The 23774-nt window shown below is 32.9% G+C and overlaps 1 protein-coding gene across 1 annotated transcript in view; it reads right to left on the reverse strand.

Annotated features, from left to right (window-relative positions):
• Positions 1-21046, reverse strand: part of LOC140443313 (uncharacterized) — a 51283-nt gene extending 30237 nt beyond the window's left edge. Inside the window, exons 1-5 of the mRNA XM_072534505.1 lie at positions 20752-21046; positions 20158-20689; positions 19282-19820; positions 15376-15437; positions 9795-9854 (exon numbers count right to left, since the gene is read on the reverse strand). Of these exons, the coding sequence (XP_072390606.1) occupies positions 9795-9854; positions 15376-15437; positions 19282-19820; positions 20158-20689; positions 20752-20777 (1219 nt within the window). The 5' untranslated portion in view covers positions 20778-21046. The remainder of the gene's footprint in view (positions 1-9794; positions 9855-15375; positions 15438-19281; positions 19821-20157; positions 20690-20751) is intronic.
• Between the last annotated feature and the right edge of the window lie 2728 nt (positions 21047-23774).

Raw genomic sequence — 23774 nt, forward strand, 5'->3', positions numbered from 1 at the left:
AAAATGAATACATTTAAAAAGCATTGGCCCGAAATTTTGCGCCTACGCTCTTAAATATCTTTTTAATTTAAATTGAAAATACTTTCACGTTAAAATTAAGATTGTTCTCTAGTTATTCTATGTCTTTAGAGAGGTATGACTTTTTCATAAGATTTTGTTTGATAAATGTACGAAATTATTGATTTAAAATTAATTAATTTAAACATTTTCTAATAAGTTGAGTTATTAGTCAAGTCAGACTGTTGACTGTTAATAACAATTTTTATTAAATTTTTTTCGAAATACAGCATATTTAATGAAAAATCAGCCCTTTTTGCAAAGCGCAGTTGCTGTAGTATGTTAAACTTTTTGTAAAAACAAAAAAATATTTAGAACGTTGAAATTAATAGATAGAAATCACTAATTCACAGAATATCAAATAGCGATTAAGATAATTCCAAAATAATTATGTGAACCGTGTTACAATTCCTGGGTGAGGCTCAGAACTAACCAGACTATCTTATTACTTCTGGGAAAGAATAGTGGCTTAATGTAGGTTCCTAGAGTTGAATGACAGGATGAAAGATAATCTTGTGAAGATTTGTATTAGAGGCCTGTCATTAGACTAGAGCTTTGTGGTGGGGTATCAAAACACTCTAATCAGTTGGTTGGTTCAAATCTCAGGCAATTCAATCATTGGGCAATTTCCCATAATATGTGTATGTTTATAGGGAAATGCTCGACAACACATTATATATTTACTTAAATCAAAATAATAAACTATATCATATATTAAAAGAAAGCTTCAATTAACAGTTCAATAACAATTTTTAAATAATATTACAAGACATATATGTGGATGAAGGACCCTTTGACCGAAATATAGAAAAAAATATATCGCACGCCTTAAAATATGTTATATCGATTTATAAATCTGAAATATTCTAAAATTAAAAAATACTATAAGTAAACATATTTTCTCGGCAAAATCAATAGGTAAATAACGGAATTCGACGTTTATTCAAAATTGTTTATGAGCGAATTCGAAGATGATATTCCCACATATCATGAAATAGTGATTGGCAGTATTACTCTTTAAACACAAATAAATTACTGTAGGAAAACGGATATTTCTGAATTAATACAAAAACAAATCTATTTTAAACAAGTATAAGATTACTAATGTATTTTTAATATTAAAATCGATCTCAATTAATTGTACTATTTACTTAATATTCATCAATAGTTTAAAACGATACGTTCTAATTTGTTTTTGTATTAAAAACAGTTTAAATACTTCAAAAAATGCAATGCAAAACTACCAAACTATGTCGAGACCTAGTCTCACCAAGTGAGTTAAGCAAAACTAATGTTTTACGATTATATTCGCGTATGTATAACTTCTAAGGCTAGAAAAATAGTAATTGGTAATGTTTGACTAATTCTTATTTTAAATTATTCACAAACCATCAAATAAACACAATATCTAAGGACTATAGTATTCATATACGTCCAACAATTCTGTTAGTTTTTATATCTAAAGAAAAAGTATTTTTATAACAAACTAGCGGACCCGACAGACTTCGTTCTGTCAAATAGATTTGGAATGTGGCAGTTTATTTCTTTAATTCTCCTGAACAGAACCGTCACCATGACGATAGGGCGGGGTGTGAGGGTCAGTTCGGGTGACCTAAGTATCTTCGCTTCCAGAACTTTGGCCACCCTTTTGGACCCACTAAAAACCCGGACTGGGATATCTGCCAGAGGGCTTCAAACTAAGAGGGAACTTAAGGTTCAAACCTGATTGAAAAATAATCTAAAGGGATAGTGGGAACCTAAAGGTGACAAATATTTATAAAGTGGGTGCTTGAATGACAAAACATAGAGATAATTAATTATTTATTATTATTATTATTAACATAGGGTTAATAACCGATGTAATAAAGAAAAATGAAATAAGACGTATATAAGTATTTTCAGTAATCGCTTTATTGTAAATCAAGTGAATCATAATTATTAACAAAAATCTGTGTTATTTTTATTGTAGTGCTTTATGATATACAATGTTTTTTCTTTGATTACCTGGTGAACATACAAACAAATGTGATGGTTTTCCAACACGGAAACAGGAAACATACAATTGACCATGTGAGAAACATGGGTTTTCTAGATTAATACCACAAACACCTGATCGTCACCAACGATTGCCCCTGAGACTTATTTATGGTCATAGCAAAAGAAAGCCGCACTTTAAACTGTAGTCGTTTAAATTCAAATGGTACATCAGTCGGAATCATTGGGATGCGTGGTATCAAAATGTCTTCTCTTTTATACTTTCCTTTCAGTATAGTTACTTCTATCGCGTTGTTCAAGAATTTTATTATCGTTAACCGTGTGCCGTTGCAAAGATGTGGTTATTATATTTCTCAAAATTATAACTACCGATCCAACCTTTAATTGAAGATTGTGAGGTGGCAATCCTGGTAAATCCAGCGAGTTTAAAAATTCAGGCATCAGACATCATCTTGGTTAGTAGCCGAATCAACTGATTTATATATCCTCAATTCGCCTGTAATTTGTTCTTGAATTTTGAAATTTAATTCATTTACATCTATGTTTTTAGCAGCCAATATAACCCGTTCGCTAGACCAATCATGGTTTCTGTAATTTTGAGCAACATCTGGAAACACCTTTTGAATAAGTTCATCTTTTGATTGAGTTAACTGACAAAAACTTTGAGGAAAGTTGTTGCATTAACTTCCCTCAAAGCTATTTTTTTCATGTTTTCCTTTGTAAACGTCCAAGTTTGAGAACCGTAGGTGAGAACAGGAAGTATACATTGGTTGAAGACTCTTGTTTTTAAATATTGGGGGTATTTTCTATTTTTTAGTATATAGGAAAGTTTTCCGATAGATACCCAAGCCAACCGAATCCATCTCTTTATTTCTCCGGTCTGATTTTATTTATTTCATTTAATTAGTTGCCCCAAATATACATATTCTTTTACTTGTTCTATAGTTGTTTGTGCAATTGTAATTATTAATTCTTCTGGTTGGTTGGTCATAATTTTCGTTTTATTATAATTCATTTGTAGACCTATTTTTGTCGATTCCCTATTTAATTCATCCATCATATTTTGCAATTCTTCCCTTTTATCTGTTATTAATACAATGTCGTCTGCATATCTTAAGTGATTCAAGTATTGGCTATTTACGTTAATACCCCGTTTTTCCCATTGCAATTTCCTTATAACGTCTTCCAAAGCTTGATTGAATAGTTTGGGTGATATAGTGTCACCCTGTCTGACTCCTCGCCGTATCTTAATGGGCTCCGTTTGTTCAACTATTTTGATGGATAATATACTTATAAAATGATTAAAAGTATATTATGCAATTACAATGTTTTAATTTTATTTAATTTTAGGAAACATGATTGATAATCGGGACCTGGAGGCATCTCACCTGAGCTTATAAAATACGGATCAAAAAAATTACACCGGATGATACAATGGATATTTCAGAAAGCCATAAATGGAGAACAGCTCCCAAAGGAATGGACGGCGGCATATATGACATCTATATTTAAGAAAGGAGATAGAAAACGATGCGAAAACTACAGAGGAATAAGCGTAATATCATCAATAGGAAGATTATATGGGAAGATACTGCGAGAAAAGATAGAGCAAGCGATAAAAGGCAAAATCGGGGAGGATCAGGCAGGCTTCACGGCAGGAAGATCATGCATAGACCACATATACACACTGGAACAACTGTTGGAAAAGAAAAAAGCAAAAAATAGAGATATACACTTGGCATTTGTGGATCTGAGAAAGGCGTATGACTCTGTACCAAGGTCAGAACTATGGGAGGCAATGTACAAATTAGAAATACAGACGGAACTCATAGAAGCTACAAAAGCTCTGTATAAAGAAAATAAAGTGTCCATTAAAATGGGAACAAGAATCATAGGAGACTTCACCACAACAAAAGGGCTCCTGCAGGGTTGTTCCACATCTCCAACCCTATTCAAAATATACTTAGAGAAAGCCTTGACTACATGGAAAAGAAAATGCGGAGGCATGGGAGTACCGGTACGGAACGAATACCTATATACGTTAAGTTTTGCAGACGATCAAGTAGTGATTGCACAAGACCAAGACGACCTCAGCTACATGATGAAGAAACTACAAGAAGAATATACCAAGGCTGGCCTAGATATTAACCTCGCGAAAACAGAGTACCTATCTACAAGTGAAGAAGACATAGAAGATCTACAGATTGATGACAACGTAACAATCAAAGGAAAGGATAAATTCAAATACCTGGGGTTCATAATCACGAAAAAGGCAACAACAGAGGAAGAAATTACACAAAGATTAGGACAAACAAGAACAGCAATCCGACAACTTAACTCAGTATGGTGGGATAGACACCTAAATATGAAGACAAAAACGCAGATTTATAAAACATTAGTGCGAAGTATTATGACATATGGGGCCGAAAATTGGATCATAAACAAGAAAAACAGCAGTAAGATAATAGCAACAGAGATGGAATGCCTGCGAAGATGCTGCAGAGTAACAAGAATGGATAGGAGAAGTAATGACGAAATAAAGCAAAGAACATCAATAGAAACAGACATACTAACATATATAGAACAAAAAAGACTAAAGTGGTATGGACATGTAAGAAGAGCTAGCGACAGCAGATGGATAAAAAGAATAACCGAATGGAGCCCCATAGGAAGGAGGAAAAGAGGACGACCCCGAAAATCCTGGAGGAACGAAGTAGACGACGCCATGAGTAAGAGAGGACTAAACGATGGAGAATGGAACAACAGAGAGAGATGGAAACGGTTGAGCGAGGGAAGGCAGTGAATACTGTAAAATCCCTAAATATATATATATGATTGATAATAATTAATAATAAATCAAACATCAAAATATTATCAATCATGTTTTGGCAAACTCATGGCAAGATGAGAATAAATGAAGTGTAAAATCTTATAAACTGATGGAAAACGGTAATATATTTAAAATATTGAAAACATAAAGGTGTTGAAATAATTTTTTTTTTTGTAAATATATTATAGTTCATGCTGGTAATGAAAATAGATTCATTTAGGGGGTTCAAAGGCTATATTTTCCTCTAAATCGGCTTTAATGGACTACCATGGGGAAATAAATCAAGCAAATTTTTTATCATGGTTTGAAAATCAACTATTAAAAAATTTGTCTGAACCATCCCTAATTATAATGGATAACGTTCCATACCATAGTAAGTTGTTAGAGGAAGCACCAAACATGTCTTCAACCAAGACTGAAATAAAAGATTGATTAACTAACAATAAACTGCCTGTTAATAAGACAATGTTAGTGATTGCAATTGATATTAGAATATCAGATAAAGTTGCAGTACTCAAAATTAATGCTAAACCAGTTAACGTGAACATTATTCAAGCATATGCTCCAACTTCGGAAAGCTCAGAGCAGGAAATAGAAATATTGTATGAACAATTGAAAGAATCCTTAAAACATACCAAAAAATAAGAAGTGAATATCCTACTAGGAGATTTCAACGCCAAAGTATGCAAAGGAGGTGTTAGCAATACTGCGGGACACTTTGGATTAGGAACGCGAAATGATAGAGGAGACCGCCTTGTTGTTCTGCCAGGAAACGGATAGTGCAATAATGAACACCTTTTTCCAACTACCACCTCGAAGACTCTACATCTGGAAATCTCCAGTTGACTGTCAAAAAAAAAATGATTAGAAACCAATTGACTACATTATCATCAACAAACGATTTCAGAATTAATTAAGATAATCCTCAAATGTATGTTGAGAAATCATTACATTCAGAAAAACTGACTCTTTGGTGTGCTTTATGGTCTGGTGGAATCGATCGATCGTACTTCTTCAAAAACGATGCTGGCCAGAACGTTACAATTAATGGTGACCGCTATAGAAACATGATTACTGCCCTTTTCATTCCTCAATTGAACATCCATGATGTTCAGGAGTTGTTGTTTCAATAAGACGGCACAACATGTCACACAGCTCGTGCCACAATTGATTTATTGAAGGAAACGTTTGGTAACTGCATAGTTTCACGTTTCGGACCGTGAATCGGCCTCCAAGATCGACCGATTTAACACTACTAGACTATTTTATGTGGGGATATGTGAAGGTGCTGGTCTACGCCGATAAGCATGAATCAATTGACCACTTGAAGGACAACATTTGCCGCGTTATGAAACACCACACTATATAAAACCATCATATGCACAATTGTAATCCATGGATCAGAAAACCGAAACTTAAATACAGTTGAAGAAAAAAGATTATGGAGTGAATGTACAGTAGTGAAGTAAATATTGATCAGTGTCTGGGGGCTCGGGAGACTGAGACCTCGGAAGCCCTGAAGAAGACATCAGACAGAATGTCGAAAGCTCGGCGCAATGAAAATCCACGCCGTTCAATCCGGAAGACTGGTGAGTTTAATATTAATTTTTATAATAGTGAAAAAATGTTTCGTTCGCATATCAGACGAGAATTCAGTTATGGAAGCCACATGAACGAAATATCGTCTACGGAAGAGTCGGGGAACGGTATGCCAGTTAAAACCTGATATTTTCTTCTTCATGTGCCTCATCCTTTAAAGGCATTGGCGATCATCACGGCTCATTTTACTGTCCTCCTTTTCCTTCCACTTTCTCTTGTATAACCAATCGCATCTCATATACAGGGCGTTATTTTTGGTGGTGGTGGTGCCGTAATGCCATGGGGCGTTATTGCTTGGGAAGGACACACCAAACTTGTGGAGGTGATTGCGACCGAACTGCGACGTTTTCATGTCTCGAAAACTAAAAATACCATTTAACGGACAACGTTTCGATGACATAGAAACCAATTAACCCTTTGAGGCCGGAATTATTTTTTTTTAAGAAAAATAAATGGTTAATGATTTTTTTGTATTTCTTAGTGTTTTTTGAACTTCCAAAACACATTTTAATCTTTTCAGGATAACTGATATCCCTACAGGATATAGTTACCACTGGTAACCAGTAGACACTAAACTCAAAAAGAAAAAACAAGCAAAAAGTGCATTTCAACAATTACTAATACCACCATTTTTTTGTATAACGTACAAATTAATTTGGAAAACAAAGTGTTTAATGAGCTCATCAGGAAATAAGTGTACGAACATATCTGTAGAACTTTCAATGGTCTCTGGTACATTTTGTCCAGTTTCTTCCCAAAACTACTTGCTTAATTCACGTGTGAAGCGTCAAGTGTCTATTTTATGATCTCTTTTTGGAGTCTACTTTGACTTTAAAGCAGATGCAAGTCGTCATCACGTTCCCCATCTTTGTTTTGATGAGGAACAATATTTTCTGAAGTCACTGATTCAGCATTATTTGGTATTTCATCCAATAACGCTTTAAAGTGGAGTGAATTCATATTTTCTAAGTCGCTTATGGACCAGTGTGTCTTTGATTCTAAAAAAAAATAGCTCCAAGTGTCTAGTGGTTACCAACCAAAACCGGCAATAAAACGTGCCGGTAAAAGTGACATCAGATACACTTTTTATTCTTTTTATGTTATTATTACATTATCTAAACAATATACCACCCACCTGACATTCTTGAGACACTTTTTATAAGAAAAACCACTCGAAATAAATAAATACACAAAGCAAGACGCCGTATATGTCACTGTCAATGTACCATTCATGTAAATATGACGATACTAACTTTTTTACCCGGGATATGCATAAATCGCTACTGAAATACAATTGTGAGGTACATAGGCAAGCAATTATACAGAATGGATTTAGTGAGAACCAGCAGGCACATAAAGAAAAAGGAACATTACAAAAATTTCATAACTGCTTTTGATGGAAGCATGTTGTAAAATTAAATGAAGATTTCTTCGAAGAATGCAAGAGCTGGATGATGAATAATAAAGGATTGTGAAGATATCACTAGCCAGATACTTTTAAGACAGACCTCATATAAAATAAAATGTTTTAATGACAAGATTCATAAATATAATGCCAATAATATAACTCAGTGCAAGAATTAAATTTGATTAAAATTAGTATATGTTAATGATATTTACATATTTTAGTATTCGAATTATATTTAACATAAAGTCAAACTAAAAACACTGAAGGAACGAAGTAAATTACTATTACTAAGTACTATCTGTAAAATGTAAAAATCTACTATTACTAAGTACTATCTGTAATGATGAAGGAATATCCACATTGTTAATTGGTAATCCTCTGTAATATATAACATGCAAATGCGAACTATAAGATCTTTATTTGTTGCACAAAGTAGACTGCAACAAGGAATTGAACTCTAGCAATATCACTTAGGTGCTTTGAAAATAACACACAAATGCTGTTATTATTATTTAAACAGATAATATTCAAACATTACCACCTTTACCTTGAGTTAAATTTTATGAAGATTATGAAAACACATATTCAGATTTTAATTTTAAAAGATTTATATCTTGCATTATTGGTTTTTTGCTTAACTTTACGTCTGATTTGACCATCTCTCATTCCTCTATCGCGTATACATTAGTTAAGGATCTGCTTTTATCTTCAGCCGTTGCCACTGAAGACACTGAGAATGCAAGAAATATCTAAGCTGCCAACTGAAAGATACACGAAATGATGTAGAAAATTGATTTTTTGTTGTCTAGTACTATTTTGTATCGCCATTTCAGATATTTCTTAAGCTTCTTATCGCGTTATTTCTTTAAGACTATAAGGCAGAGATGATAATCTTTATATGTTTGTTCCTCTTGCCTTGTATTGAAAGGAGTGGACCAAAACTGATCAAAACCCCATTTTTCACAAATCAAACATTGTTTTTTTGCCTTTCTTAAATAATTGTAAAAATGTTAGCTTAGTTAGTTCACAAAATGACAAATTTTGACAGTATTAATTTCATATAAACTTACGCTATGTTCTATAGTGACATTGCTAGTCGTCACATGTTGAGAATAGGTTCGCAGTGATAATGCAGTTAACACAAAATTTATTTATATCTAAAGAGTCACTGCCAGTTGTGACCTCTGACCTGGTGTTAAAATAATATAAAGCATACCAAAAATCATGCCGGGCTGGTGCGTGTCGCCCAACGGGAGTCGGCGAGCGACCAGCACTGGGCCATTGGCCAACAATCATAGTTGGTCCAGTAATTTTGAGACCATCTCACGACGACACTAGAGACAGATCAAGTAGGGGAAGGCCAGTGCGCATCCGGCTTGGCGCAGCGCAGCCCGAATACAATAACAGGCCCCGGTTGATGGCCATTACACAGAGGGCCACAGTGACATCGAATATGGCCACGTTTGTGCGTTGGCCATTCAACGAAGGATGTCCAAAAGTGAGAGGCACAGCCACAATGACAAAACTATCTTTTCTGTCTGTCATTAACTCGCTAGTGCCTCTGGAAAAGAGAGTAGTGACAATTTTACTTTTTTGTTCAGCAAACGTATTATTTTACAACACTCGACAATATTACCATGCTAAAACAAAAAGCCAGATCTACATTTTAATAATTATGTATGAATGACGGTAAAAGATATAGTAAAAGCTTCAAAAATAAATATGACCATTTGTTGTAACATGGCAAAACAGGCTAATAATAGAAAGCTAATATGAACTGCTACTAAAATTTGAAAATAAAAATATATAAAAAAGTATTTAATCGAACAAAACAATAACTATTAGCCTGCTACTTAATTCAAAATATTTGAACACATATTTCAATATTAATATTTTAAGACTTACCTAGACCTCTAGCAGCTACATCAGTGGCTACTAAAATTGGAGCTTTTCCTGTTCTAAAATCTAAAAATAAAAAAAGTTTGCTATTTCAAATTATATGTTTGTACGTGTGAGTTGAGTTCATGAATTATAGTCAGTGTGAGTAATTGAAAACAGTACTCCCGACTGCTAGAAATGAAATATGGCAACAATGTCACATACACAGAATAATTACAAATCCATCTTTGCTTATTCTGTGAAATGACATTCAGTTGTTTACAGGGCAAGTGAATCCCCATCTTGTGCAACTTAAATTTGATTGTTTTTAAACACATAAATCGATTTAGAACAGTGCCAATATTTTACACATTGCATCTCTGTATTAGGTAAGTATAGTGATTATATAATTTATAGCTACTATGAGAATCCTTATATTGCCTAAAATATTAATTTGAAGGTTATTTACTACAAGAAATAAGTACATTAAGTGTTTACAATTACCTCCTTAAATATTGAGCATGGGGTAAATAGAAGTCGATTTTTTGTTTTAAGGGAGTTATTTTGTTATAGGTCTTGCCATTACTCGAAACCACCGAACCACCAAAATACTCTGAATGATTTAGTAAATGCCGTGGCAAACGTCAAAAAAACAGAACATAGGGAGGCTGCTACTTACTACAGTATTCCACATTGCGTTATTTACAATCGCATAAAGGGTAGAAACATACCAATCGATAAGATGGGAGCTGGTGTGTCTACTGCATTGTCAGACAAAATTGAAAACCATATTGTAACATGTTTAAAAGCTCGAGCAAATGTGGGCTATCCTTGCGATAAACAAGAGTTACTAAATGTAGTTGGTGAATACGTTAAAAAGAAAATTGCCTAAAAACTCGCTTCAAAGATGGCATCCCTGATGAAGATTGGTATCTTGCATTTATGAAACGCCAACCTTCACTTTCGCTAAAGAAACCTGAGCATATTCAAAAACTTTGAAAAGATGCTCGAAAGCCAGAAATTATTTTATGATTTCTATTATAAACTAAAGAAGTTGTTCAAAATAATGGCCTTAATGACATCAGTAAATCCATGTTTTTATTTAATGTTGACGAGAGTGGATTTAATAGTGATCCCTCCAGAATTAGAGCTATAGGATCAAAGGGTCAAGCTCTATACAGAGTTTCTGGTGGTTCTGGAGTCCACAACAGTGCTCGCATGTGTTTCAGCAGATAGAAAATATTTACCACCGCTCATCGTTTTTAAGGGTGCTGCTGTCCAAGGAAGATGGGTATCACCAAAGGCCATGCCAGGAACTCTTTAAGCTTCTAGCAAGAATGGTTGGATGGAGGAACCTCAATTTTACCATTGGTTTCTTAATGGATTTGTACCACATGTGCAAACAATTCGTGAGACACAGATTTTGCCAAATCAAAAAGCTGTACTCTTATATGATGGCCACTGAAGTCATATAAGTATTCGAATAATTGAACGAGCATTAAAACATAACATTGACCTTATTAAGTTTCCCAGTCATTTAACGGACAAATTGCAACCACTTGATAAGTGTGTTTTCAAATCAGTTAAATATACATGGAATCGAAAGTTCCCATTCGTTCGATACATGGAAATCCCCTTGGGAATTCCACTCTAGGGCAGTCTTTGCGATACTGCAACTATTTTTTCGGAGTGTGTGACCGATCCAATCCCACTTTCTGGACTTAATTTCATTTTGTACCCTCTTTTGTTCGGTCAGGAGTAGCAGATCGTCGTTTCTGATGGTGTTAGGCCAGAATATACGAACAATTCTTCGTAGACATTTGTTAACAAAGACCTGCAGTTTGTCTGTGAGGGTGTTTGTGACTTTCCAGGTTTCACATCCGTAGAGTAGAACAGACAAGACATTTGATCGGAATATTCGGATCTTTGTCCTTGTAGTATACTCGCCAGATCTCCAAACAGGGTTGAGCGTGCTGAAAGCTTGTTGGGCTTTTCGTATCCTCATACGAATATCGTCTTCTGTACCTCCGTTTTCTGTTATGACACTTCCAAGATACATAAAGTTTTCCACATTTTCAATCTGCATATTGTCGATAGTAAATAGCGTGTTGTTCCTTACATTTATTCTCATGGACTTGGTTTTACTAATATTGATTTTCAAACCTATTTTATTGGCTTCAGTGGAAAGTGTTTCCAATTGGTAAGCCAGATCTTGGAACCTTTGACCTAATAGACAGATATCGTCCGCTTATTCTAGATCGCTTAGGCGTGTGGTTAACGTCCATTGTATCCCTCTTGTGTCGGAGTCTAGTTTGGAGAGAACATAGTCTATAGCTATGTTAAAAAGAAACGGAGAAAGCACGCATCCCTGTCTAACTCCAGTAAGTACGTTGAATTCGTCACTGTTGATCCCATTGTGTGTCACGCTGCATTTCGCATCAGTATATAGTGACTTTATAATAGAAATTATTTTTTGTGGGATGTTTCTTAGCTCTAAAATTTTCCATACAGCAGCGTGAGACAAGCTATCAAAGGCACGTTCAAAATCAACAAAAACCATGTATAGGGGTGTGTTCTATTCAACCGATTGTTCCTTTATTACCCTCACAGTATTAATGTGGTCTATGCAGGAGGATTCTGGTCTAAAGTTAGGGATCGAAAGTTAGTAGCATATAAAAAGAAGAGAAAGTACTGGGCGTTTATCTAAGGACAAATTTGTGAAACTTGGCAGGAGGCTATGCTCTAACAAAATATTATATCTGGTTTTAAGACTACTGGTGTGTATCCTGTAAATAGTCAAAAATTTCCTGAATCCGAATTTAATTCAGAGCAGCTTAAGTTTTATAAAGAAAAAATACTCTCCTCCCAGACTTCTGGTGAAAATACTTTAGATAGAAATAAGGAAAATACTAGTGGATTTAATAACAAAACATTAATAAATGAAGCTGAACCATCATCATTCAAACACCAAACATCTGTAGCTAAATTTGCAACATCAATTGCAGAATGGATATGCCTAGTTTTATTTCTCCAACCAAAGACAAACTGGACAGTATATTTCATGTGGAGTCAACAAGAATAACAAGAAAACTTGACTCCCACAACGAAAAAGATAATCCCTTGGCTAAAACAGTTGGCCTATGGAGAAGTATTAACTGCTAGTGACGTTTTGAACAGAATGAAAGAACAGGAGGATCTTAGAAAGCAGAAAGGAAATGGAAAAAGAAATAAAGTTCGAAAAATTGCTGATTCGCTTGAAACTCCAGTACCAAGTAAAAATACAAATACAAAGAAACGTAAAGAGTCATTGTCGTCATCTGATGCAAGTGAAACAGAACTATCTAATGCTGAGAGTGATGACAGTCCATGAAATGAACAGATCGAAGAAGAGCTACAAGAACTAGAGGCTGCAAAACACCACAAACTCCAGTAGGGGAAATTTGTATTAGTAGAATTCAAGGGCAGTAACAGGCTAACAACATCTTACAGATATCTTTGTATGATCGAAGATATTGATTGGGATGAAAATGAAATTAAGAAGGTTATAGCTCTAAAATGTATGAATGGTACCTGCAAGCAATTTGCCATACAGGAAATTGACATTAGTTTTGCCAACTTCGAACAAATTATTGGTATAACCCCTGAGCCCAATATTTTTATGAAAGATGAAAGAGTGTTTTACAAGTTTCCTAATAAGTTAGATATTTTTGAACGTCAGTAAATAAGTGAATATTTATAATTTTAAAAATTCATTTGTTATACCTATGTATTTTAATTTGATACTAATTTTTTTTTAAGTTTCCTTAGCACATTTGATATATTCGGGGGTAATTGAAAACATTGGAGTGTTTAATGGAACCAATCTGCACGATTTTTAGATTACAAACCATGTATCATTTGACTCCAGTTTCGTTTAGATTATGTTTAACAGAACCAGAGATCATTGTTTACATTTACCCCCTGTTTTAGTTTTTTTCTTAAAATTTGTGGGGTAAATGGAAACATTGGACATCTTTTTTTGTGATTTTTTCTTACTAGTTTTTAAGACATTCTACCGTAAACTTTTCGAATAATAGCCAAAAGCTTTTATTTTATTAAAATATGAAACATTATATTTTTAAATAAATTTCAAATGCTTAGACATCATGAAATTTCAAATAGTGTTTGCAATTACCCTGACTGACTCTATTGAATGAATGTTTGTATGGAATTCCATAGGGCACTGTATTGGCATCTACACTGTATAACATTGGCACTAACGACCAACCCATACCAGTAGATACTAGGATTTTCATATATGTAGATGATACAGCAATTGTTGCACAAGCAAAAACTGAACATTCATTACATCAATTCACAGTTTAACGAAACCCTAGAATAGTGTACTTCTCCTAAATGCCTGGGAGTTACTTGGATCGCATGTTGTTATTCAAAGAACATCGTTTGAAACTAAATGTAAACTGACGGCCAAAAACAGTATTCTCCACAAGCTTGTAAACCAAAAATGAGGCGCACATCCTTTCACCCTTAGAATGTCGAGGATTACTATGTATTTCTGCTGACTCGCCAGTACGAGAAGCATCAGCACACGTTAGTCATGTAGATGTAGCTATCAATGAGGTCAGCAAGAATCATCAGTGGATGTTTGAGACCCACACCTATACATAAGCTCTACCCTATCGTAGTCGTTACTCAGCCTGATATCTGAAGAGGAGTAACTAGAGATGCAGAACAAAAGAAACAAACTCAAGATTCGGGACATCCACGCCATGATTACCAGCGATATGAAGACTCAAATTGAGAAAAAGCTTTCTAGCCAGATCAATATATCTGCAAGATACACTAAAAAGAAATCATCTTACCAAATGAAAAAAAGCTATTCCCCACTATCAGAATCCCCAAAACGAAGTTTCGTCTGGAAGCCATCTTTCTTATCCTATGTGGAGAACTCACAATTGTCTGTAAGTCAGAGTGTCCAAGTGTAAAACCAACATGGAGAAATGGGGACTGTTGTCTGCTGACTACGATACTCTGTGTGAATCTGGGCGGTACAAGATTCAACACATCTACTTAGATGTCCTCTGTTGGAGAAACAATGCAGTGAACACAATCTTCTGCACTCAACTAACAAAGCCATTCAGACCGCTCTCTCCTGGATGGACAAGATTTAATTGTTTGAACTGGACACGTAAACTAGTAATACTTACTCATAATCTGATCTGCTGAACAAGAACCGAGAATTATTTTTGGTCTATACTTGAGGGAACATGGCCAAAAATGTCGATACAGGAAAAATTGTGAAGTTTTTGTTTTTTTTTTCTCATACACAGAGAAAATTTACAGGAGTTAGCTGTATATTATGGTTTAAAAAAACTTAAAACGAAATATAAAATTTATGGTGTAATTGGTAGGACTAAATTAATAATGAAAATATCAAAAAGGATTGCAACATTTTTCAAACCGTTTCGTTCTTATCAGACCATAATGGAGTAATAAATCAAAAATTCCAATTATACTTCCCCCAAAAGGCGTTTGAAAAATATAATTTTTAAAATTATTGTTTTATAAAAAAATTTTCTACAGAAAATAAATAGGTATTATATATTACCTTGTAATACCCAGTCTCTTTCTTGTTGAGATTTATCTCCATGTATACAAACAGCTGGCCATCTGTAAATCAAAACATACAAAAATATGATGTGTCCAAAATAAAAAACGGAAGGTTACAAAAATGCCATACAAGTAAAAAAGTTTATCAAGAATATTCTACAATTGAAATTAAAGGAATTTAAAAAATTATTAGCGAATTAAAATTATACAATAAAACTAAAAATGTATAATTGTCTTTTAAAAATCTTGCACATCTACAAATTTTGTCCTATTATAATTTGGTCCTATATAAAGTATATGGTTGAAATCCGTCTGTGGCGCCTGTTCAGTGAATCAAGTAGTTCAACCCTCTCTCATAAAAATTATTTTGTTATAAAATATTGAATTAGGTAAAATGATTAAAACATTGGCATTTAGAATAAAAGCATCGTGTATAGGATAGCGAGACTAAATATGCTCCAAGATCGGCCAGGAAACTATCAAATAGATTATTATTGAAAAACGTCAAAAATTATACTATTGATTTTAACACAGTAAACGATCAGTTAGGCTTTCTTCTGGTAGAGAGAAAATTATGTCCAACAATGTCCATGTATCCAGTGGGAAGGATGATTGATGCGAAATACCAATTCTATAAAAAGCTAGAAAGAGCATAAACTCCATTCGTTTAGCTCGGGCATATTTTGACAGATTCATTGTCGGAAACCTACAACACAACAATTCCTACTTCTCAGTATTAATAGTTAAAGTATCCTACTACTTTGTTTAAAAAAAGAAGAATTATTCTAAATAGTGGAAGTGTATACTAAACACATCAAATTTTGGGTAGTATATATTTAAAAATATATTTTAGTTGTTATAATTTAACATAAATATTTATTATATGGTGCAGATAAATAAATATTTATTGTCGGTAATTCGCAAAGTTCTATTTTATTTACTATTTAGTTTGTTTACTATTAATATTGGCTATGAGTACGTGTGCTTGGTTGTACAGTAATTTCCAGCCACTTTTAGTCTGTCAAAAAGTAACTAACTTCGCAAAAAAATAATTACTAAATTCACTGGACAGTTCGGACTGGAAATAGCGAACCAAGTTTATCAGGCATCTAAATGCAAAACCTGACAAGTCACATGTTTTACGATTCATATAGCACTCTACTTAATCTAAAGAGTTACTAGTTGCTGTATAGTTTTAATATAAAAGTCAACATCCTAAATAAAATATTCAGGATACAAAAACTGACATGTCCACAGCTGACTTTGGTGCAAACACTGACATGTTTGTGTCAACCAATAGGAATGTAATTTGGATATAACTAAAATCCATTGTTCTTTAAACAATCCAAAAAAAAAACGCATGTGTCTGATCACACCTGTGTCTGTTAAAACGTGTCCTAAACCATATATTAACATAATAGAAAATTGGGACAAAGTCTACAGGTTGGGGGTCCATACCCCAGTTCTTGATTGGAAAACTAATGTTCAGCTTGTTATGAAGCCCCCAGTCCAACCGCATTTTATATTTTAAATGTCAAAGCAGGTAATAATTTCAAAAATTTTAAATGATATTGCAGTTATAAAAACAATCCAGGTACCAATAAATCTTAGCCAAAAAATTGACTGAAAATGCCTTTGGAATCTGCAGCTGTGAAGGTAGGTTTACCATTAAAACCAGATAAAAAGAACAGGCTATATGTAAACTGATTATAAAACACTACAGAGAATATTGGCAAAACAATGAAATATTATCCTTTTTCAAGAAAGCCTGTGAAGAAAATTCTGTAGCATCTACGTTATAATAAGCTAGTGGAATAACATTACAAGCTGGTTTGAGGTAGTAGGAAGCAGACAGTAATAAAACTGAAATACTCTGTTTAGAAGGAAATTACAATTCAATATTTAAATATTTTTTCATATTATTGCTGTATGCCCATGCCCATGGCGTGTGAAACAAAATAAACCTGACATATCCAAATTTAAATTCCATTTAAAAAAACTTTGGTGCCATATATATATATATATATATATATATATATATATATATATATATATATATATATATATATATATATATATATATACATATATATATATATATATATATATATATATATATATATATATAAATATATATATATATATATATATATATATATATATATATATATATATATATATATATGAAAAAACAAAGAGTTTTTTGTAACTTGTGGTCACATTATTATAAATACTTCTCTTAGATCATCAAAAATTCCAGATTTATTAAAAATCAGTACAGTTGGTTCCAATACCAAAAGTTAATAATACTATTAAGGCGGATGAATTTAGACCTATAAAATATACTTCCACCCATTTAGAAATTATTAGACTTGGTAGAATATGATCAAGTCATGGATCACATTGATAAAAATAAAATCTTAATGAATACTCAGTCAGGTTTTCGTAAAAAGTAATCCTGCAAAACTGCACTGCAACTTTCACTTTGTAAATTCAGGTCTAAATTGGACAATGATAATTATTTAGTAGTAGTATCCTTGATTTAAAAAGAACTTTTGAAACCATTGATCGTAATATATTTCTCACTCAATTAGAAGACTATGGTATTGGAGAAAATGTTCTTGAATGGTTTAAATATTACTTATTGGATAGAAAGCAACAAGTAAGGATTGATGATATTATTTCTTCTGCAATTAGTGTTAATATTGGGGTACCTCAAGGTAGTGTCTTATAACCCCTTTTGTTCATATTGTATTTAAATGATATAAACTTGTTTGTTAAATGTGATTTCTTTAATTTGTATGCAGATGACACCCTACTTGCATGTTTCGATTCAAACTTTGTATCTAAAATGAATTCAGCATTGCAGTCTGTTAATAAATAAAGATCATATTCAATCAAAGATCATAAGATAATAATAAAGATCAACAAACTAAAGTTAAATGTATTAAAGACGAAGGCTATGATAATAACTAAATACAAATACTCAAATATTGATGTAAATACTATTAACCTTTTCCTAAAAATTTGTAAACTTTAAACTAAAATTACAGTTTTTAATGCAATTATTCAACCACACTTCGATTTTTGCTCATGAGTTATTTTTCTCTTCAATTTAAATCAATCAACCCAGTTGCAAAAATTACAAAATCATGGAATGAAAATCATTCTTGGTGGAAGAAGAAGATATACACCTATAGCAACAATGCTTAGCATGCAACAATGCAGTGGGTTTTAGTTCAACAAAGGGTCTTTTACCTTACAATGGTGTTCATTTATAAAATTTTAAATAATTTGGCCCCTGCTTACTTTTGCGATTTTATTGTATGGAATTGTGATTTTCACAATTACCCTACTTAAGGTAATTGCAATTTATACAACGTGAAAAAAAAAGGACGGCTTCAAGAAACTCTTTGTTGTGATGATGAACTTGGCAAGCATGTTTACAATGGCCGATTTAAACTTTGAACTTAAGTATACTGTCCTACTAAGCGAAAAGGAGATATCTGTAATTTATATTGTTTCAGATATTCATATTATACAATAATGATATATCAATAGGTTGAAATATTCTATATATGTTTCTATTACTGTGTCCAATTTACTACAAGCTACAGTTTCATGCTTCCTACATGGCTTTGGGGCCTGAATGAAGGTGTATTTAACAACTAGATATTAATATCTCATTTTTCGAAAAAAGTATAGATGCCCCCTTTTCCACTTAGTAGGGCGGTATAAGAGCCTGACTCATCAGTGTTGAAGTGAGAAAATTGGAATTTATTATTATTTTAATGTATGAATATTCTTAATATTTGTATTTTTAATTATTTGCATTAACCATACAAGGTTGCAAACAAGAAAAAATATGTTACAAAAATACATATGCTATAATAATACTACTCACCCATCTCTTTTCATTTTTCTAGTAATATCATCCACTTTCCTTTTGGTTTCAATAAAAATAATAGTTTTGTTCTCCTTTTCAGACATAATTTCCTTTAGCAAAGTACTTAATTTGCTCTCTTTTTCATACTCCTGACAAACATCAATAATTTGTAGAATATTATGATTAGCAGAGAGTTGTAAAGATCCAACGTTAATTTGAATATAATCCTTCAAAAACTCTTGAGCTAAATTTTGTACTTCTTTAGGCCAAGTAGCAGACCACATTAACGTTTGGCGATCAGGTCGAATTTGCTCAATGATCTTTCTAATTTGGGGCTCAAATCCCATATCTAACATACGATCAGCTTCATCCAGGACAAGATATGTGCATCTCTTCAGATTAGTTCTGTTTGATTCCAGAAAATCAATAAGACGACCTGGTGTTGCTATGACAATTTCTACTCCATCCATTAGGTCATTAGCTTGCGGGCCTTTAGGTGCACCACCAAAGATGCAGGTATTACGGATTCTTGAAGTTTGGCCAAAATCTGTAGCAACCTAGTCACAGATATAAAAATTATAAAACTAATTTATAACATAAAAAAACATTTAGTAAAGAATACTTCGATGTTATACAAAATGCTTACAAAGAAGATAAATATTCTATGAACACATATTTAAATTCAAACTAAGCTTTAATTATCTGCCTTTCTTACCCTTAACAGTTCTGAATATAATAGAAATGGAATTCTATATTTGAACTGAACTTTTTGAAGTGGCATAAGATTGTATTTTAGAGATGAGTTACTAAGAAAGGCAAAGGCAAAAAAATGTTTAATGCCTAAATATAAATTTCAGAATATTTTTGTGTATAAAATATTAAAGAAAAATATACCTGTTGGATTTGCTGAGCAAGCTCCCTAGTAGGTGCCAGAATCAGGGCAATTGGTCCATCTCCTCTTAACAACCTAGACTGATTATTTATATGTACAATTGCAGGTAAAATGTAGCTTAAAGTTTTTCCTGAACCAGTAGAAGCTATTCCTACCATATCTCTACCAGACAAAGCAATTGGCCAACCTTGAGCTTGTATGGATGTTGGACTTTTGAAGTTCATCTTTACCAATTCCTCCATAACGTAATCTGGGAAGCCAGCTTCTTCAAACGATAGCACCGGATTAGGAATACCTTTCCCTTTGAGAGATATTTCTTGTTTTCTTCTCCATTCTTCTAGGTCATACAAAGACCGATTTTGTACTGAAGGTAGAGGTACATAAAAATCCTTTTTGAAAGGTTCTAATCGGTTCAAGTCCCATCTAGGTTTACGCAGCATCGCACCAGCAGCATTTCTTCTGTTACCTCCTCCTCCTCCGCCACCATAGCCGCGGTCGCGACTTCGAGATCTACGCCGGTCTCTACTTCGAGATCTTATATAAAAAAGGTAGTGGATAATTAACTTAATACTAGAACAAATAAATATATTACATACCTTCTTCCTCCTGGTCTTCCACGCATTTTATCTTAATCTAGTCTGTTCTCTGTGGCTGGAAGTTGATTGACCCCAATTAGTTATGTATGTAGGAAATTTAATTCACTTTTTAAACAATGATATATAAAATGTTTTCCCGTAAAAAGAATTTTTTACGATAATTTATCACTAAATTTTATGTATAACTAGCGTAATGTAGATAAACTACATTTTATTATTTAACAAATAAATGAATTGACAACCGACTCGGATGTCGAAATCGACCGACGACGCAAGACGCAACAATGCTGCCACTCTTACTCTTCGTCGGCTAAAATCTTAAGTTGTTTTCTTGTTTTTGGCTCCGTAAATTTTAAATATTTTAATCATGTGGTGACGTCAAAACTAAAAATAGTGAATATTGATATAATATAATATAATATAATATGATATAATATATAATATAATATTATAATAATTGATTGGTTGTTATATTAGCTTTTATGTAATGTTATTATTATACATAAGCAAGGGCAAAGGGACAAGTCCCAAGTCCCTATTACACCCAAAACAAAGAAATTACATTAGTATAGTATTTTTCATATAAAAATGCGTGCATGTCATTCAAGATTTACGACGTCAGAACCCAACAGCGTTGCCAAAACATCAGAATAGTTAGTAAGTGAGGAATTTTTAAAATGTTTTCTATTTGTCAAATTATTATATAACAGTAAATACACTTGGTTTTAAGACTACTGCAACACAGTAAAATACATAAGAAAATATTTTAATACAAAATTATATATTCTAAATTTTAAACTTACCTCTATTTAGAGCATTAATAGTAAAAACGTCCCGCCATTATTTCTTGTTCAAAATAATCTATCTTATATGAAAGCTAATCAGCTTTCTATAGACTATTTAGTTGTTTTGGCATAGCACAATCACAATACAGAACAATAATTAGTTTTTAAAGCTATTAATCTAAATTTAATATGTATTTATAAATACAATTTATTAATATATTATGATCAAATTGTGTAAGAAATCAAAACAAACAAAATTCTTACTCTAAAAAAGCGGCAACACTTTAAACAATTTTGCCACACGCTGAGCTGTCAAACAATTTGAAGTATTCCAGTATCAGTTGCGTACAATTGTTTAATATATTTAATTAAAATTATTATTTTGTGGAATATTAGACTTAAAGAGTTATTTCATAAAATTAATATTATTAATAATAATAAATGTTTTTGGTTATTTAATCAATATAATTCTTAAATTCCCAATATAGTGATGATTACATTTTTCTGATTATTAAAACTCGGTTCGCTATTCCTAGTCCGAACTGTCTAGTGAATTTAGTAATTATTTTTTTGCAAAGTTAGTTACTTTTTGACGGACTAAAGGTGGCTGGAAATTACTATACAACCAAGCACACGTACTCATAGCCAATATTAATAGTAAACAAACTAAATAGTAAATAAAATAGAACTTTGCGAATTACCGACAATCAATATTTAATTATCTGCACCATATAATAAATAGCTATGTTAAATTATAACAACTAAAATATATTTTTTAAATATATACTACCCAAAATTTGATGGGTTTTAGTATACACTTCCACTATTTAGAATAATTCTTCTTTTTCGAAAGAAAGAAGTCTGCAATAGTAGGATACTTGAGCTATTAATACTGAGAAGTAGGAATTGTTGTGTTGTAGGTTTCCGACAATGAATCTGTCAAAATATGCCCGAGCTAAGCGAATGAAGTTTATACCATGTTGACGCCTATGAAAGATAGAGCAGTTCAATATGGGTTTCCTATTATTAGCTGTGTTAGGAAAATTTGAACTCATAGGTTAACGTTCTGGAAATTTTAAATATAAGTGACGTCACTTTATATAAATTGTGACGTGCACGCATTTTTATATGAAAAATACTAGACTATAACCTACCAGTAAATGAGATAATTACAAAATTACAATTTTCGGTTTAAAAGAAAAACAATATTTACAAACAAGATGGGAGATGGGCGATGGACAAAGAGGTTATTGGAATGGAGGCCAAGGGAAGACAAGAGAAGCGTCGGTCGACCACCTACAAGATGGACTGACGATTTAAGAAGACTCGATAAAAACTGGATGAGAGCGGCGCAAGATAGACGGGGTTGGAAACATGAGGAAGAGGCCTATGTTCAGCAGTGGACTCTTGAGGCTGGATGATGAATATAAAACGGTCAAGTCTGTTTTTGAATGCGTTGGTAGAGGCAGCAGAGACAATGTTATCATTAAGGTTATTCCAGCACTCAAAAATTCTATTTGGTAGAAAGTTCTGTCACAGAATAAATAACAATCAGAATGCCCACTCTCAGATGCCGCCTTTGAAGTTTGACAGTACATGGTCGCCATATTTTAAACGGAAACATAGACTCGGATTGAGAAATTTGTGACAAGCTACGATAGAACTGTAATTAAAATTTTTAGAGATTAATAATTTAGTAAATTTAAAATAATTTAATCTATTCTTCAACTAAGTACGAATAAAATAGGGCATATTATGTCTATGGTTGCCGTAAATAAATTAAACCATGTTAATTTTTCTATGCAAAATACCTAGATAAAATTTCATTGAACAGCACCGGTTCCGTTTAAAACATTTAAAACATTCCGTCTACGCGAACTAGATGCGCGTACTTATGTTGACAAGCAGAGTGGGCATTCTGATTTTTTTATTATTTTGTGGTTCTGTCTTGATCTTGTAGAAAAGTTCTCTTTTTTAAGTTTAAACTGGAGGCCTCTGAAGTGGTTATCTTGATTTATAGTAAACATTTTACCGAGATTTCCAAAATTGAATTTTAATATTTTGAATGTGGTAATTAAGTCTCCATGTTGTCGGCGAAGTTCAAAAGAATCAGATGGCTTTCGAGTGGCTTTTCTTTGAACGTTTTCCAACAATGTTTTGTCTCGAACCAACTCAGGGTACCACGTTGGTCCAGTGAATTAAGAATGGATCTTACGTAAAGAGTGTTAAGTTTACAGA

Source organism: Diabrotica undecimpunctata, chromosome 6, assembly GCF_040954645.1.
Source record: "Diabrotica undecimpunctata isolate CICGRU chromosome 6, icDiaUnde3, whole genome shotgun sequence".
Classification (NCBI taxonomy): domain Eukaryota; kingdom Metazoa; phylum Arthropoda; class Insecta; order Coleoptera; family Chrysomelidae; genus Diabrotica; species Diabrotica undecimpunctata.